General features: G+C 45.4%; 1 protein-coding gene across 1 annotated transcript in view; it reads right to left on the bottom strand.

Moving 5' to 3' along the window:
* Nucleotides 1-9084: 9084 nt before the first annotated feature.
* The window catches only part of LOC115205308 (BCL-6 corepressor-like protein 1), a 31415-nt gene continuing 20941 nt past the window's right edge, over nt 9085-19558 (bottom strand). The window contains exons 3-13 of the mRNA XM_029771128.1: nt 18899-18986; nt 16231-18771; nt 15754-15877; nt 15167-15646; nt 14556-14764; nt 14007-14276; nt 12383-12549; nt 12025-12170; nt 11824-11901; nt 11412-11574; nt 9085-11207 (exon numbers count right to left, since the gene is read on the bottom strand). Of these exons, the coding sequence (XP_029626988.1) occupies nt 10898-11207; nt 11412-11574; nt 11824-11901; nt 12025-12170; nt 12383-12549; nt 14007-14276; nt 14556-14764; nt 15167-15646; nt 15754-15877; nt 16231-18771; nt 18899-18904 (4494 nt within the window). The 5' untranslated portion in view covers nt 18905-18986 and the 3' untranslated portion in view covers nt 9085-10897. The remainder of the gene's footprint in view (nt 11208-11411; nt 11575-11823; nt 11902-12024; nt 12171-12382; nt 12550-14006; nt 14277-14555; nt 14765-15166; nt 15647-15753; nt 15878-16230; nt 18772-18898; nt 18987-19558) is intronic.

Here is a 19558-nt window from a genome sequence, read left to right as displayed (position 1 = left end):
TTACGTAAAATAATTTAGCTGGTTATAGAGTGAGTGACACAACAGCCCTGGCTTAGCCTTACAATACTCTGTCTTGTACTGCACAGTCTTATGAGAACCAGCAAGTCATTACTAACATTCCTGGCAATGGGAACATCTCATAAAGGACAATTCCACCCAAAAACTATATTTTGGTATTTGTTACATTAGTCCATTGTTGACATAGTCCCAAATGTAAATGTCAAAATGCATAATATGGGGATGATTTCTGTATTTTGAAAGTTGCATATCTTGATTGCTGACAAGCAAAACATTTTGGGACTATGTCATCAATGGACTAATGAAACAAATACCAAAAGTCAGTTTTTGAGTGGACTTTTCCTTGAAATGGTGAATAGAGGAACAAGTTAGCATAAAATATAGCTAGGAAAATTGCAGGGCATTTCCCTCCCTTACAAGAGTGGATAGTTTTTCAGAAAGTCCATTCTACAAGTTATTCATCTGGATGATATCTTTAGCCATAAAAAGAGCCTGTCGTTGAGCAATGCACAGTGGAGAGCAATAACCATAAAATCACTTTTTCCTGTTAATGCATTTCAAGCCTTTATGCTCGAAATTGACTGGTAATTGTCTCGACTATCAGATTATGTTCATCAATTTAGCTAACTATGCATGTTGGTTGGTGATACAAAATAAATTCTACATAATAATGTTAACTCATGAATTGCTCAGAGATCTCATCTACTGTTATGCGTTCCTCAGTGATCAATAGCGAAGGTGTGGTTCCTGATTTAATTTATTTCATTCATGCTTGTAGTCGACAAGACTGAGTTACATTTAGACAAAACACAAGATACTACATTCAAATACTTTCTTCAGCAAGTCAAGCAGCAGAAAGCTGTCTACTTCTTTATCAGTAAAAAGGTAGAGAAGGCTGTATTTGCTCATTTGACTCAGATTGATTCTAAATCTTTTGTTCTGGCAGCTTGCGAGGCAGCTGTGGAGTCGGGAACACTGTGTTCTCCATTTGGGCAGATGCTTTCACACTGAGCTCCTTCAGCGCCCAGCCATGCCCCCAAATCCCCTCCCTACTCTCCCTCTGCCCTGATAGGAGCTGGGCTGGGCTGTTGTTTTATTTATTTTAGCAAAAAAATTGTATTGTTGGTTAAGGGCTTGTAAGTAAGCATTTAATGGGAAGGTCTACACCTGTTGTATTTGATTTGAGTAGGTGAGTAGGAGCTTGGCCTCTCCCCGGCCTTGGACAGACTGAGCATGATCAGTATGCCTGCTCTGTGCAGAACGTATCAGCGCGGAGTGTTGGAGATTATATAACAGACGAGTGGGCGTGGAGCCCAGCTGGCTATGCTAGCGGCCAGTGTCTGACACAGAGTGTCTCTCACAACACGGCCCTCTCAGCCCTTCACACACTGACGCCGCACTCAGCCCTGCACACACTGACGCCCCACTCAGCCCTGCACACACTGACGGCCCACTCAGCCCTGCACACACTGACGCCCCACTCAGCCCTGCACACACTGACGCCCCACTCAGCCCTGCACACACTGACGCCCCACTCAGCCCTGCACACACTGACGCCGCACTCAGCCCTGCACACACTGACGCCCCACTCAGCCCTGCACACACTGACGCCGCACTCAGCCCTGCACACACTGACGCCCCACTCAGCCCTGCACACACTGACGCCGCACTCAGCCCTGCATACACTGACGCCGCACTCAGCCCTGCATACACTGACGGCCCACTCAGCCCTGCACACACTGACGCCGCACTCAGCCCTGCATACACTGACGCCGCACTCAGCCCTGCATACACTGACGCCCCACTCAGCCCTGCACACACTGACGGCCCACTCAGCCCTGCACACACTGACGGCCCACTCAGCCCTGTACACACTGACGGCCCACTCAGCCCTGCATACACTGACGCCGCACTCAGCCCTGCATACACTGACGGCCCACTCAGCCCTGCACACACTGACGGCCCACTCAGCCCTGCACACACTGACGGCCCACTCAGCCCTGTACACACTGACGGCCCACTCAGCCCTGCACACACTGACGGCCCACTCAGCCCTACTGCTCTATCAGCTTGATCTAATTAGATCAATAAAATATCCGTTCTCACTGGTATTGTGTACCTACGTTCATCCTATGTCAATTCTGTACCGCATGTGAGGTAAATATACCAGACTACAGTAGATACACATGGAATGGATCCTGTTGTTTAAACTCAGTATTTCTTGGTATTTCCCAGGGTTATCTTTGCCCATCACATATATCATTAGCACAAATGTCTTTGTTTTCTACTAGGAATCAGCTTACAGTAATTGTCAGGTAAGTGTTAAGCATCAGTTTCTCTGGCCTTTCAACCCCCATGTAGAGGAGGCTCGTTCTCAGTGACAGAACCTGGGGGATGCACAGACAGATTCATTGGCTGACTTCTCCACAGGTCAGTGCTTGCATCCATCCCCGGCAGGGCAATTTCATTTAATCTGATCTGCAAAACAAGGACAACACGATAGCAACGTGTGTGCTCTGTGCAAGTCAGTGACTCCTCCATGAACTCTCCAACAAGACCTGAATTCTCACTGCAGCCTCACTTTTCCCCTTGTAAGATAATCCAAATAGGTCATCGAGGGAAGAGTTGTATTCTAGTCCTTATATTCTAGGAAACACAATCAAGTCATTTTAAAGATTTAAACCACCATGATTAGGCTAGCTATTAGAGAATAGAATGCTATAAGTAGCACGTGAGATTTTAAACAAATGCGGGAAACTTGCTCCATCAATACATGAACGAAATACAGTTCTAAAGTTCAACAGTGTATCTGTGATCCATGACCTGCTGGTGGTGTGTTGTAAAAATGTCTAGACTATAGACAGCCTACTGTGCACGTGGCAATTGACTATCTGAATGCAATAGTCTGTCCAAGGCCGGTCAATTACAGTATGAAATCTGATGTGGAAATATATGTGACAGGCCGTTACTCTCCCTCCTGAGTCTCCTGATATATTTAGCCCTCTGGAGCTTAGAATATGTGTCCGTTAAGTCAAAGATACTGTTGCAGCAGATTAACTAGCTAGCATTGGAGGTCAGAGTATTAATACCTGCAATGATGAGCAACAGTGTCACCTGTGCATTGCTCAGCATAACTGTGTAGTACAGATGTAGGATCTTAATTTGATTACTCTTTTGTTGCTGAGAATTTCCCTGCACAACAGGAAATGCAAACTTGTAGCGTATTTGAGGTTTAAAAAGGCTTCTAAAGACTTTGCCCTAACTAACAATGTACCAACCCTTACAAAAAAATGCCATTAATTATAATCCACGTAATAATAAAAAATTCCAGTTGCTGTAGGATTATTTCTCTGCTGTAGCAAACTGGCTCAAATTCAAGATCCTATATCTGTAGTGGATACTCTGTAATATGAAATATTTCTGAAACAATGAGGGTGATGGGCAAGATGCTTTTTATGCTTCCATATGGCCTATACCTCTATGGAAGTTCAAAACAACCCCTTCATACAAACCCTTAGATGAAATGCCAAAAGATTAAGTGATGTTACAGAGGTTTTGTATAATTTTTGCCAGTGGTTTTGAAAGTAGCCCTCACAAGCCAAAACAGGTCATCCATTTCATATGATATGTTACGTCCTGCAAAATGGTTATGTAACAAATTTGTAAGTGCTTAATGAGATAGTTCACCAAAATTACAAAATGACACCTTGGTTTCCTTACCGTGTAAGCAGTCTATCTATGTACAAGGTATGACAGCAATCCATGCTTTGGTTTTATTTCCCTGCCACTGTTTCCAAATGCTAATGTTTTAGCATTTGTGGCACAAATCCCATTCAAATTATGGGACAGATATTAGCATTTATTGCGCATCCTGTCTAAATCATCCGAAAGTATATAAAGTTGTTTGTGAAACCTAACTTAAGCATGGATTGCTGTCATACGTTGTCCATAGACTGCTTACAAGGTAATAATATGTCGTTTTGCAATTTGGGTGAACTACCCATTTAAGATCCTGTTCAATCTCTTTAAGTATATTTCTAATTGGAATCATTTGTCATGTAATACATAAGAATAAGACAGCAATATGCAATTGCATTATAAATCATGAGTCAAGGAATCATTTTGACTACAAATAGAACTTTCACTCATGTTCTCGTTCGCTAGTTTTTAACTTTCACATTCATGTTCTCAATGGCAGACTGGTGGAGTAAAATGAATGTCTGAAAACCAAAGAGAACTGTACAGTATCTTAATTAAAGTGTCTGCTCTGGCATATTTAAGATTCTGGGCAACATGGAGTGGTTCTCAGCAGAGTGATATGGTAAGTCGTATTGAATAGGAAACAGGTGAAAAGGAGCATCTAGGCTGAGTTCTGGAGACAAGCCAAGTGAACGGGACTTCCCCTTTGTGGCTTTAAAGAAGACTGTTGCACAACCCAATGCTTGGTGAAAAAAACTAAAGACAACCTCCTTGAACCTTGAGAAAGGAGGCAAAAGGGAAGGGTGGTTTAGGTAGAGGAACATTTGGGGTAAAAATATTTTCTTCTAGTGTGGAAAAACATGCAAATGTTTCTGAAGGAATGGACAACAGGGCGCAGTTGCAGAGAAAGACTCCTAACATTATAATATTGTTCGCAGAGGTAACAGTAGAGTGAGTGTGTGTGTTTTAAATGTGGTTAATACATAACTAATTTGTTGATCGCCTCACCAATTGGAAAAAGAACATGGGACCAGAGCCCTGTGTTTTCCTACCAGCATTGAGTTTGCTGATAACTTCTTTATTGAGGAAAAATGTACTTACTATGACTGTGATGTGTGGTTGTCTCACCTTGCTATTTTAAGATGAACGCTCCAACTGTAAGTCGCTCTGGATGAGAATGTCTGCTAAGTGACTAAACTGTCAAATGTAATGTAAAGTGTTATTTTGATGAGTTTGTGATATTATCAACTTTTTTCTTAGTTGGAATCTCAGTTTAATTCTGAGTTTGAATATAAGTAAAAATTAAACAATTGCATTGATGTAGCAGTCCGTTGTCTGCCTCCCCCTAAAGCTTGACTCATGTATCCCATCATCTTCTGTAGAAAAGCTATCTAGTCTGCATGTCCTTTTGGGTCAACAAGGTCGCATACAGGAACAATGCAAAAACACTGTGCCCTCTGCGCTCTCTGTTCTTCCTCTTTACCATGTTACTCAGTCAGTTGGTCTTCGAGAGACTTGCCCTTGTTTTAAACCAATCAAAATCCACAGCCTTAAAACAGCTGGCCAATGAATGCAGCAGGATCCCAGGGGCTCGGTGAATGGGTGGTTCTCAACTCTGAATTCATGCATGTGTATGTCATGAGGCTCAATTTACAGGGCTATAAGCAGCCGAGCATTTCAACCTTGTCAAAACATTAAAATGGATGTGATTTTTGACATCCAAATGACATATTTTCTATAATAATTTCCACAGTATGGATTGTGTAAATATTTACAGTATGATTGTAGAGAAAACCACTTCAAAGAAGTTTTGAGCAGCTAAAACAAATGTCACACATCATCATATCATTGCATGTACCCCAAGAAACCTAGATTTGGGGTCACTCTTAATATCTGTAAGGAACCTACTTTCTAGAAGGAATTGACTGATTCTGGCTCTGCCAGACTGTGAGTGCCTAGAAGTGCTGAACTGTAGTAACCTTGGGGGTTGCAAAGAGTACTTAATGTACAATGGGGCCCACAAGGGCTCGCTCTTTTGGTATGTCCGTGTGTCATGTTTCAGCCATGCTGGTTGCTAAATCTGTGTGTTGAACATGTACACGCATGACATGTAGGCCTAGGCTTTCAATTCTGTTCCATATTATTGTGATTGGTGTTTCTTGTAATTTATTTTATAACTTGTAAAGATTATTTTATGTCTTCATGAGATATGCTATCGTGGCTTAATTGTAAGTCAATATTTCCTGTATTACATACTTGGAAACCTAAACAGGATGACATCCAGGAGGCTGTCTGGAAAAGCACGCTTGGAGACTGTGAGATGAACACGTGACATGACAGGAATATATTAACGGGCAGCTTTAGCTATACCCTGCTACTAGAAAGCTTCCAAGCAAACGATGCAAACATGATATATATAACTATTTACTTTCTGAAAGAAGTAAGACAGATCAGGTGAAGGTACACATTCAATTTATAGAAACACTGTCTCAATTGGCTATCCTATACTTTTGATTTCGGAGATCCCCCATTCAGCTACACCGGGTTCTAACCAAATAATTTAAGAGCGCTGCGCCAACTTGTGGACTGGCTGCGCAACTGCGTCCCTTTATTTATTATAATAAAAGGCAATTTTTTACACGATGTATTCAGCAGCACCACCTTGTTAAAAAATCCTGGTGAGAACCCTGTACACTAATGACAGAGTTAAATTCAGCCTATGGGACAGCCCCAGTCAGATCATTCTATACTGAACAAAAATATAAACGCAACATGCAATAATTTAAACGATTTTACTGAGTTACAGTTCATATAAGGAAATCAGTCAATTGAAATGAATTCATGAGGCCCTAATCTATGGATTTCACATGAATGGGCAGGTGCACAGCCATGGTTGGGGCTGGGAGGGCATAGGCCCACCCACTTGGGAGTCAGGCCCAGCCAATCAAAATGAGTCTTTCCCTACAAAAGGGCTTATATTAGAGACAGAAATACTCCTGTTTCATCAGCTGTCCGGGTGACTGGTCTCAGATGATCCCGCAGGTGAATAAGCCGGATGTGGAGGTCCTGGGCTGGTGTGGTTACACGTGGTCTGCGGTTGTGAGGCCGGTTGGACGAACTGCCAAATTCTCTAAAACACCGTTGGAGGTGGCTTATGATAGAGAAATGAACATTCGATTCTCTGGCAACAGCTCTGGTGGACATTCCTGCAGTCAGAATGCCAATTGCACACTCCCTCAAAACTTGAGACATCTGTGGCATTGTGTTGTGTGACAAAACTGCACATTTTAGAGTGGCATTTTCTTGTCCCCAGCACAAGGTGCACCTGTGTAATGATCATGCTGTTTAATCAGCTTCTTGATATGCCACACCTGTCAGGTGGATGGATTATCTTGGCAAAGGAGAAATGCTCACTAACAGGGATGTACAGTGCATTCGGAAAGTATTCAGACCCCTTGACTTTTTCCACATTTTGTTACATTACAGCCTTATTCTAGAATGGATTAAATAGTTCTTCCCCTCATTAATCTACACACAATATCCCATAATGACAAAGCGAAAAACAGGTTTTTAGAATTTTTTTGCAAATGTATAAAAAACTAAAAAACTGAAATATCACATTTACATAAGTATTTAGACCCTTTACTCAGTACTTTGTTGAAGCATCTTTATGGAAGCGATTACAGCCTCAAGTCTTGGGTATGACGCTACAAGCTTAGCACACCTGTATTTGGGGAGTTTCTCCCATTCTTCTCTGCAGATCCTCTCAAGCTCTGTCAGGTTGGATGGGGAGCGTCGCCGCACAGCTATTTTCAGGTCTCTCCAGAGATGTTCGATTGGGTTCAAGTCCGGTCTCTGGCTGGGCCTCTCAAAGACATTCAGAGACTTGTTCCAAACCCCTCCTGCGTCATCTTGGCTGTGTTCTTAGGGTCGCTATCCTGTTGGAAGGTGAACCTTAACCTGCTCAGACTGGGGCTTTCATCAAGGTTCTCTGTGCTTTGCTCCGTTCATCTTTCCCTCGATCCTGACTAGTCTCCCAGTCCCTGCCGCTGAAAAACATCCCCACAGCATGACGCTGCCACCACCATGCTTCACCATAGGAATAGTGCCAGGTTGCCTTCAGACATGACGCTTGGCATTCAGGCCAGAGTTCAATCTTGGTTTCATCAGAAAAATAACCTTGTTTGAGAGTCTATTAGGTGCCTTTTGGCAAACTCCAAGCGGGCTGTCATGTGCCTTTTACTGAGGAGTGGCTTCTGTCTGGCCACTCTACCAAACCTCATAAGGATCGGCCACTTTTTTAAATTTTCGCCTAAAATTACATTCCCAAATCTAACTGCCTGTAGCTCAGGACCTGAAGCAAACATATACATATTCTTGACACCATTTGAAAGGAAACACTTTGAGGTTTGTGGAAATGTGAAATTAATGTAGGACAATATAACACATTAGATCTGGTGAAAGATAATACAAAGAAACATCTCAAAGATGGTCAATGGAAACAGGATGATCCTGAGCTCAATTTCGAGTCTCATAGGAAAGGGTCTGAATACTTATGTAAATAAGGTTTTTCTGTGCTAGAGCAAGATGAGCCAAGTAAAGCCCCCCCGTCCAAACCCTCCTCTAACCCTGAAGATGCTGGGCCAATTGTGCGCTGCCCTATGAAACTCCGGGTCTGTAGGTCAAGCACTGCAATCCAATGCCTTAGATCACTGCACCACTCAGGTAGCAATGTTATGCAGAATTTGAGGAGAAATGTGTATTGAGCAAATATCATCAGCAGCAGCAGAAAATACAAGTATTTTCAATTGTGAAAAACAAATCCCAGTTAAATAAAAGTAGTGGAGCAAGACGGCAGGGAATTGACGCATGTAGGCTTCTACACTTTGCACCCCTCCGGCTTTACAACTTCATGGCACAAGACTGGGTCACTGGTTCCTTCTTGTGGACATCCCGTCCTTATCACAGCACCATGTTCGGGTTTGAGTCATGCTGTGTACCTTTGAATCTCATACGAAGATGGATATTTCCTTGACAGTGCAAATTCTGCACGACATTTCAGATTAGGTAATCTCTATTTAGGCTGTAAAGGTTTTATCTGTTATTGGTCATCATGGGTATTATATGACTAATGATAAGATTGGATAGACTACATACATACATACCTGACACTGATGATCTCTTCAAAAGGTTGATTTATCACCAGTCTGAGTATTAAGATCAGCTAACATCTGTCTGCCTTCAGCCTTACATAATACGATTTACAATGTAAAAGGTTGCGGTAACCGTTATCTTAAAAAGAGCACAGAGCAACCGACTGTAAATAGAATATGCTTTCTGATGAGCCAAATGAATACCCCCCAAACAATACTTCACAATCATGCTTTATTCTTGTTGATTTAAAAATAAAATAAAAATTGAATAGAAGGTTAACCTGTTTTAACAGCACTCACACAAGCAGTACATTGTCCTCTTCTCCAGACTAGATGTATTCCACTTTCTTCATCATAGGTAATGAAACTATACTTTTTCTTTACATTTCTGTCACTTCATCTTAATTAAATATAATTTATTGGTTTTAACTTCAAACAAAAACTTCATTGATTGTCAACACAAATTCTAGCTTAGCACCAGTACAATAAAACTGTACTTTTGCTTGTTAAAATACTGTTTGCAATAAGGGGAGAAAAAAAAAACCATCTCAGGAAGGATAAAGGGATCCTGAATTGTACATTTCAAATGAAGCACCAAACATACAAAGCAATTTTTCATAAATTGTTTGTCAGATACACAAGAGGTCAAATATATTAATGACTATTAAATTAAGCACAAACAACAGTGTAAATAAAACACACGCCACATAGCACGTTGGAGTCCGCCCATAGCCCCATGAGGAGGACAGAGGAGGGATGAGCAAGGCGCAGTAAAACAATACCTATCCTATCCCTCCTGTGAGTCTCTCTTATGCAGCAAAGTGAAGGGTGGCAGTCAGAACAGAGGACGCTGGTCTCCCCACAGACGCTATGTGGCACTTCTATTCCCACTCCCATCATCTGGTAAGCAGGAGGAGGGAAGAAAACTACAGGGACACCTTTCCATCTGTTGAGATCTGTAAACAAGTATTTATTCTCAAGTTCAACTAAATCAATCCATGATCTGAGGGTAAGAAGCCTACAGGTAGATGCTTGGTGAAATCATGTGCACTGCAAAATGAAAGACAAAAGAAAAGTAACACAAATCGAATGGCCATCTACTTAGCAACTTGAGAGTGCTTTGTGGTTGAAATGGATCACTATGGTTCTGTTAGCTGGGCAGATTGTGTGTCTGTGTGTGTAGGTCCGTGGTCTCTTCTCAGTGGGTCTCTGGGTCTCCCATTTTAACAGAGGAACCATCTGGCCTGGGGCCTTCCGGCCACTGTTAGCTGGCCTGGCTGTAAGCCTTTTAGCTGCACGCAAGAGTTCACCGAGATAAAAGCCTTGGATTATCTCCCACCCAAAAATATGATATTTTCTTCAGGAACAAACAAACTGAACAAAACCACAAAAATAAAATCCTAAACATAATCCATCCCTCGCCACACGAATACATTAATACCAAATGTGATCACTCTGATGGCAAGATATACATATAGTACCATATACATACAGAATCATAAAAAAGATCTTTTCAGAATATTTCTTGGGTCCTGAAAAATACCTACAGATTGGAACCTGAAATCTGCTCTCCAGCACCAAGCACCCACACCCATCCTCAAGGTGGTGCTGCCTTGACCCCCATTTTTCCTCAATGTGGAAGTCCCAGGTCATTAGTGAGGTGTGTTCTTCCCAGTGGCGTAGACCAGTGGAGACTACTGAGGGGAGGACGGCTCATAATAATGGCCAGTAACGGAGCAAATGGAATGGCATCAAACTCATGGAAACCATGTGTTTGATGCATTTGATACCATTCCACGAATTCCACTCCAGCCTTTATCACGAGCCCATCCTCCCCAATTAAGGTGCCACCAGCCTCCTGTGGCGTAGACATTGTTTGGTTTTCCCATACCACAACCACCATTACAACAGCTGCAGCCTCCCAACATTGTTAATTTTAATCTGCTGCTTGCGGGAGCTTAGGGTGAGACTGGGGACGTGTAAGGGAACAGTTGGGATGTGTGAGGGGCTGTGAGAGAGCAGGGGGGCTACCGACTGCAGGGCGTGGCTGTATCCATCCTGTCCCCTTCCTCCTCCCCCTCGTCCTCCTGTAGGATGTGGATGGAGGAACCCAGCAGTCCCTGGAGCTCCGGGACACAGCGGACCAGCTCCACCGGCCCCTCTCCCTCTTCCTGAGGCTGTGCGGAGGCTGTGCTCACCTGGCTGACAGACACCTGCCTACACATCTCTGTTCGCGCCAGGCTCACCACCTCCAAGTGTGGATACCGCGCCCGAAATATCCGGGAAGACATCTTCAGCCGCTTCAGGACGTCCGTCAACAGGAACCAATTGCAAAAGCTGTCAGGGACAAACGCAGGGTTGGTATTAGAACTAGCTGAGCCTATCCAACAAGCTGATAGCGGTTTGAAGGATTTCAAAAGGTGCTTCAGGGTTTAAAATAGTAAGGAACAAAAAGCACTAGATTATGGGTGGAAAAGCTGGGACTGTGTGTGTGTGAATGACTGTGTTGACAGGTGATTTTCTGCTCTGGTATTGACTCACCCCTGGGTTAATGACACTTGGACATGGTAACAGGGTAAGAGGGGCTCCGAAGAGAACTCAAACATGAGACAGTCCCTATCAGAGTCTCTCTCCTTCCTCCCCTCGTCCTCCTCCTCCTCCCGCTGAGAGAGCAGGAAGTCCCAGCATGCCTCCTGGCCATTCTCTGAAAATGTAGTGACGTGAGCTCAGGACGGCCAGGAGAACTTGATTCACCTTTGTTCTAAGGACTATAACCCTCTTGTTCACCATGGGCTTAAGGCTCCCCCTAGTGGACTGTCCTGTTCATACCAACCACACTACGCATCCTAATCATGGCATATACAAGTCATAGCACAGATAAGAGTGGATACATAGCAGTGGATGCAGAGGTCAATGGTGAGGAAAAGAAACCAATCAAACGAAGGCTTTTTACCAAACACGGAGCTGCTGTAGAAGTCCCATGGTAGACTGGGGTCCTGGTCACTTCTCCCCTCCAGGTCTGTGAAGTATTCTGAAACAAAGCAGATCCCGGGTCAGATTAAAACTCCACCAAGCACTCCTCTGTGATGTTCAGAAAAGGACAGACCGATGTGTGTCACAGGGGTCACAGGTGAAGATGACAGGTTTAGAGTACCTTTGAGGAAGGTCTTCATGCTGGGGCTCTGGGCCAGTTTGACCGCCGTCTGTCCGGAGTAGGTAGCCAGGGTGGGGTCAGCCCCGTGGTTCAGCAGCATCCACAGCTCAGGTAGGTTATCACTGGCTACTGCGTCATGGATGGGCCTGAAAACATACAATAACACGTGTTACTTTTCTCGTTTCATCAACATACATATCAAATGCATTACAACGGATCTCATATAAGCCAAGCGTGAATGTCCAGAATGAAAGTCCTTTATTGCAGGCATAACCCTTCAGCTCAGGAGTGTATGGCATACAATATGCTCTCCAAGTCTGAGCCCTTGTTAAGTGTTCAGAAGTCATTAGACGCCCACCGTGTTCCGTCCTGGGCGCTGCAGTTGACGTCGGCTCCATGTTTCAGCAGCACCTGGACGATGTGGCTCCAGCCTCGAGAGCACGCCTCGTGGAGAGCCGTGTAACCTGCGTTGTCACGCCGATTGACCTCCCGCACATCTTTTTCCAGACAGTAGAGCACCACGTCCTGCAGGAGGGACAGCAGGGGTTTAACATCACAATAAATAATACAATATATATAAACAACACTTGTCTTTTCCTGCTAGCACTGACTGATCCATTTTTTGTTGTTGATTGATTTTATTATTATATTGTCCAGTATCTTCAGGATGCCCAGCACACTTAGACTTATAAGACACTGTATTTGCTGTGGCAAAAATAAATAAATTAAGTATATTTATGTTTATGTACACTACATGGCCAAAGGTACGTGGACACCTGCTGGTCGAACATCTTATTCCAAAATCATGGGCATTAATATGGAGTTGGTCCACCCTTTGCTGCTATAACAGCCTCCACTCTTCTGGGAAGGCTTTCCACTAGATGTTGGAACATTGCTGCAGGGACTTGCTTCCATTCAGCCACAAGATCATCAGTGAGGTCGGGCACTGATGTTGGGCGATTAGGGCTGGCTTGCAGTCGGCGTTACAATTCATCCCAAAGGTGTTCGATGGGGTTGAGGTTAGGGCTCTGTGCAGACCAGTCAAGTTCTTCCACACCAATCTCCGTCGGACTGATTCGTCCGTCGGACTGCCAGATGGTGAAGCGTGATTTATCACTACAGAGAACGCGTTTCCACTGGCGGCGAGCTTTACACCTCTCCAGCCGACTCTTAGCATTGTGCATGGTGATCTTAGGCTTGTGTGCGGCTGTTTGGCTATGGAAACCCATTTCATGAAGCTCCCAACAAACAGTTATTGTGCTGACGTTGCATCCAGAGGCAGTTTGGAACTCGGTTGTGAGTGTTGCAACCGAGGACAGACTTTTTTTTACGCGCTACATCACTCTGCCGTCCCGTTCTGTGAGCTTGTGCGGCCTACCACTTAGCGGCTGAGCTGCTGTTGCTCTTAGACGTTTCCAATTCACAATAACAGCACTTACAGTTGACTCTGGCAGTTCTAGCAGGACAGAAATTTGATGAACTGACTTGTTGGAAAGGTGGCATCCTATGACGGTGCCACGTTGAAAGTTGCTAAGCTCTTCAGTTTGGGCCATTCTACTACCATTGTTTGTCTATGGAGATTGCATGGCTGTGTGCTCGATTTTATATACCTGTCAGCAACGGGTGTGGCTGAAATAGCCAAATCCACACATTTGATGGAGTGTCCACATTCTTTTGGCCATGCAGTGTACAACATACTGAATTTGCTGATAACTATTTAATTGAGAAAAATGTCTTTACTATGATGACCGTGATATATAGTATAACTGGCTATCTTAAGATGAGTACACTAACTGTAAGTCACTCTAGATAAGAGCACCTGCTAAATTATTCAAATGTAAATGTAATGTGTGATAAACTGAAACATCATTGGGTTAGGGTCTGGTATGGGGTATGGGGCCCACCACACCGGAATAATGGTAAGGGGAAAAGCGCTGAGCATGAATGCAGGCAGGAGATTGGGTGGAGCAGTAGAGCAGTACCTGGTAGCCCAATCGGGCGGCTCTTTGTAGCAGAGTCTCCCCGGCGTTCTTGTTGACAATGAGCCGGCGAACCTCTGGAGGAACAGGTCTGCTAGGGGGAGACTCTGGTACCCCTCCCCTCCCTGAGGTCCCCTTCTTACTGGCTGGAGGGGAGGACGAGCACTTAGGGGTGGACTGGAGGCCTGCTGGTTTCTTAGCGTCGGGGCTGTCGTCATCCGTTGCCACAGAGGCAGGGCGCTTTCCCAAGCTGCAACGTTTGGTCTTGAGCTGCTTAAAAAAATAAACATTTTGCAGGGTAATGAGAAAGTAATGTGTGACGGAGAGTCACAGCAAGGACGAACGGCCTCACACTGCGCTGGAGGAAATCAGCTGCCAGAGCACAATTTTTTTTTAATATGTTGTAGTAGTGATTTGCGCCACAAGGGGGAACCATGAGCTAAGCTTTTAGGCTTATCACAGCACGCTGTATCTCACAACAAGGATCTGTTTGGCAGGAAACACAAAGTCCAGACCTATGGCCTCTGTGATGGATGCCGCTGAACTTCCTACCTTCTTGGGCTCATCTGTGTCACTCAAGTGCTTGCTCTTGAACTTCCTCTTCCCAGAGGGTTTGTCGCTGGGCTCTGGGGAGGCCTCTCTGTCCGGGCGCCGCACCGACCCTGAGCGGGTGAACGAGGGCCTCCTGGGATCAGGCTCTGGGCTGGCGCCACGGCAGATCAGAGTGGCACTGAGGCGTGGGTACATGGCAGCCGTCAAATCTACAGAAACGCAGCAAATATTTACTCAATGGTTCTAAGCAGTGTATTGGATGTTATTTAAACATGTGTACCGACAGGCTCATATGAAGCTACAAGACAAGAAAACAATGAGACCAGAACCAAAGTCCCCATCACATTAAACATGCCTTCCATCTCTCCTGAAGTATGCCATGCAAAATAAACTGTGGGTTAACAGCACTTTAAGGATATATGGATGTTTTAACATAATAAGCTGCAAATAATGGGAAGCTACTGCATACGAAACCAGTTACACTGTATACAGTTCTATTCAGTCATTCAACTCGTACCAACTTTGCCTTGTGTAAGGCCCACTGTGATATTAACCACATCCAGACAAACCTGCAGCTGCTTCTATTTATTCCATTTCCAGGTGAACAGTACCTGATTCAGATTGAGTGCCCTGCCTGGTGGTGACAGATCTCTCCTCCCCCTCTCCGTCTCCATCCCTGTCCTTCCCCGTGATGTACTCCCCATTCTGGTATTTCCTGTTCCGGCAGCGGGACCGTTTCTTGTGTTTGAGGGCGTCTCCCTCAGTGCTGGGGGCGGGTCTGGCCTTGCCCTGGGCAGCCTTCTCAGGCAGGGGGTTGGTGCGCGGTCTGCCCCTGGGCCGGCGGGCAGGCTGGAGAGGAGGGGCTGTAGGGGGGTGGGGGAGATTTGGGGGAGGTGGAGGAGCGAAGCCCCAGTCGTCCAGCCAAGCCTCATCACCCCTCCGTCGGCCCCTCCTCAGCCTGGGGGTGGAGCTCTCTGAGCACGCTGGCTGCTTATTGGGTCTTCCAGGGCTGCTGAAGGAGACTGGGGTCTCAGAGCACTGGGGACTGGGGAGAGGACTGCTCCCATTACCTGTGAAACCTACTTCAAAACCTACTCCAAAACAACGTGGACAGAGGAATCATAATAAAGGATTTCTGATTAGATCTTTGGCTGATGTAGTATGTGATGTTCTAATCTATCAGAAGAGATAGAAATACCTGGTTTGTTGTGAGCAGTCTGCTTGTTATCAGTGGGGCTGCTAGTGTTCTCTCCCTCCTCCCTGTGTGGGGATGGTTCAGCCAGCGACAGACTGTGCTCCAGTACAGGTGCACATGGTTTCTTCTGTGGCAACACACAAGGGACAGAGTGAGAGCACTAAATGGGCCATTCAGGCAATTGATCGTAAAGCTTTGATGGTAACAGAGAGCATACGGACTGTATAAGCACTGAATTGCCTTTGTATTTCAATCAGTATACTTGAATCATAATACAGACAGGTAAGTTGATATTGATATTTCACATCTTTTTTTCAATTCTGCTTCATTATAAATGCGGACAAGTGTTTCAAGTGTGTGAATGTTATACCCGTCTTTCTTTGTTCAACCAACAAAAGAGAATAATGTCATTGTACAACACGTAATCAAAACACACCTTGATGGGATTGTAAATATTACAAAAGCAGAATAACAACTTACCTTTTTGGGACGTGGTTCTTTCCTAACTGGAGTGGTCTCCTGGCCTGGCTTTTTCTTCACTGGCACCACAGCCTTCTTTGAAGACTTCTCTTTTTCCGGCTTCCTTGGACTAGGGGGCTTCTTCTGTTTGGTGAAGGCAGCTTTTGGTTTGGTGGGAGACTCCTCTTTAGTTCCATTGGTCTTCTTCTCCACCTCGGCTACCCCTGCACACTGGCCAGTGAGGATGGATAGGGCAATCCCCTCCAATTTAGCACGGGGATCGAGACCAGCAGTAGCCTTCCTCTCCTCCTTCACCATTCCTCCCTCCAACTCCTGGGCTAATTTGCTGTCCATCCTGTTTCTGTTAGCTGAACCACTACTCCCAAAGACCTGTATCTCTTTTCCACCCACCTGCTCCCCCAGTTTAACATGTTTCTCAGAGCTCTTTTCTCTGCACTCAGAGACACCTGTTTTCTCAAGTTTGTTCATAACTTGTGTGGAATACCCTTTAGAGGAAAGTGTCTCTTTGTTCTCCACAGATCTGATAGGTGGACATCCAAAGGCAGCAGTCTGACGGAACAATGTGTCCTGGCCCATTGTGTGGGAGCTCACCACGGCCTTTCTGGATGCCATAGGCGATAGATGGCAGTATCCCTCGCCAGTCAATGCAGTGGTCTCTAGAGCTTTTTGCTTCACTATGGACTCAAGGTTGGACAGCGGGGACATTCTGGACAGGCTTTGATGGGCACTCTGAAATGTGGGACCTTCTGAACCTGTGGCCCCCTTGACCTTGGGAGACCCTGGACTGATCTTTCTCTGAACAGAAGCACCTTGGTAAGGAAGAAGTGGTGGTTGCTGCCATAATGGCTTGACAACAGTGAGGGAGTATGGGATTGCTGCTTTGACACTTGCAGATTTCTGATAAGAGTGTGAGTTGGTAGAGCCGGGCAGAGCTGTGGAGAAAGCCCCCTTAAAGGGACAGCTTTGTGTTACACCTGGGCTGGTACTGTTAGAGTGCTTGATAACATGAACGTGCTGGTTGTCCTTCGTCATGAACAATGCCTTCTTTCCCCTTGAGGCCAGGTGTTCCCCTTGGTCAATGATAGAGATAGTCTCCTGTCTAGCGAAAGTCTGGAACTCATCCTCAAAGGACCCCTTCCCATCTTTGCTACGTAGGGTGGAAGCAAGTATGGGGCTGGCCACACCTACATAGGTTCCTGGGAGGTTATTAATAGGGCCTTGAGAGCAACCTTTGACCCAGGATGATTTGGGTTCCATACCCTGGTGATTTAGGGGCCTGCTGCTCTGCTTTTGATAAGCTCCATTTCTGTGGGTGTCGGGTAGGATTGGGTATGGCCTCTTTGGATGGAGGGCAACTTTCTGACATGCCTCGTTATGGAGATGCTCTGTGGTGGCAACCGTGTTTGGAGGATCTTTGACCGCTTTTGGCCGCTTCGACTTGGCGGACAGGTCGAGGGGAACGTCCCTTGCTTCAGTCGGGCAAGTGACCGTATGGTCCTTAGCAGCAGACGAAGCCTTCAGTTTTAGAAAGCCTACAGATGTCTTGTCTGCACTGCGGTGCGGAGGGCCTTTCTCCACATGGTTCAGCAGCCTGCCCTGAGTGGTGATGCTGGCCAGTGAAGGGCCACAGCAGATGGCAGCGGTGGGAGACAACGTGAAGCGGGTTGGTGGGGCAGAGCCTAATGCTGGGAGAGTGATAGTGGGAGAGGCCACCACTGAGGCGATGGAGGATTTCTGCTCCCCTCCAGCTTTGGAGCTCTTGCTACTGGACGTCGACTTACTTTTGAGTTTGTGTGTTGCGGTGGGTGTTTTCTTTTCAAGTGCTGGACTTCGACCCACTGAGAAGTGATATGGATAGGTCCGCAGCAGTGGTGCCACGCCAGCAGCTGCGCTTTGTGGTTGACTCCCCTTCTGAAACTGACTGCCTGTGGCTTCTCGCAATGCTGCGATCTGACCCAACGCGGGTGGAAGAGTGATTTTGCAGAGTGGGGATGAAAAGTTAGTGGAGGGAAGAAAAGCAACAGGCTGGCCTGGTTTAAATAGTGTTGAACACTGAAACCCAGCTGGAAGACCAATCACTGGCTGGGTCTGAGTATGTGGTTTCTTATTGGACGTCACACTGCTGTGACTTGGGTTAACTGGGTCCTCAGGGCTGTTCTTTGTACCACACGGCCACTGATGTGTGGGAACGACCCCAGCACCATCAGCCTTGGGTTTAGGGACCTCTGATCTCTTCTTGTCGACTCTCTTGTCAGAGCTAATGAGGGGAGGGCCTGACGTTGGAGCATTGCTGTGTTCTTGCGGGGGATGGACCACTGGGCAATGGTTGAAGTTGCTAGGGTCTGAACAGACGTTGATCTGCGTTTTACAGTCTGTTGCTGTGATGGTCTTATTTGGCTGACTGAAGGGCACATCTCCTCTGAGCTCAGGGGGCAGCGTCTGAGGGGGATTCCCCACCATGCTCGCAGACACTTTAATGGGAGCACCGATCTCTCGGCTCACCGTGCCTCCATCCCCTACATTCATTGGAGTGGGATCCACCTAGATAACAAGAAAGGTACATAAAGCCCATGTTCACTGCTCATGCAAATATCTCTCAGGTAAAGCACCATAGCATCATCTGTGAAGCTTACAGTTCACTCAGTCAGTGATCAGGCACAACAATTACCTGCATATGCGTTTCCTTAACACAACATTTCTTGGGTGTAGTTGACCTCAGGTCTGCAGCAAGGTCTTCCTCTGTATAGGATGCTATGCTGTTGAATGAACAGACGACATATGATCTGTGATGAGCATATTTTCGTTAACATAAAACAAAGCTGTAACTGCATTAGATTATAAAAAACAATGTCAAACATTCTGGAAGAGAGACAATTGCACAGATATTGCATACATTTTCATCATGGTAACATTGGCTCAATACAACCGAAACTGGTCAAAATGGCTGATTATTTTTAGCTCATGAGTCTTGTCATAGAAGAGGTTAGAAAAATATTAGTAACCTTGTAGTGTTGCGAAACCGTTTAGCCAGCCTACTGCTAACGCTACCAAATATTCATAAAAGTAGTACACATTTATGTTAAATTGGCACATTTAGGCTAGACATAATTGTTTAACGATTTTCAGGGGATTTATTGAGAAAGTGCTTGATTGTTTTCTATGTGTAAAGGCTTGCACACGCATCACACCGAATGTGGATGTAGCGTTCGTCTGCCAATCATTCAACGCATTTAGAGACCACCCGCTGTAGACGTCTGACTACCGACACTTACATTCAGAGGTGCTAAGTACTCTCAGCCAGCAAACGCTATTAGTGTGTCTCAGCCCA

Source organism: Salmo trutta, chromosome 13, assembly GCF_901001165.1.
Source record: "Salmo trutta chromosome 13, fSalTru1.1, whole genome shotgun sequence".
Taxonomy (NCBI): Eukaryota; Metazoa; Chordata; class Actinopteri; order Salmoniformes; family Salmonidae; genus Salmo; species Salmo trutta.
Note: the sequence above shows the minus strand (reverse complement) of the source record. Positions and strands in the feature narration are given on the sequence as shown.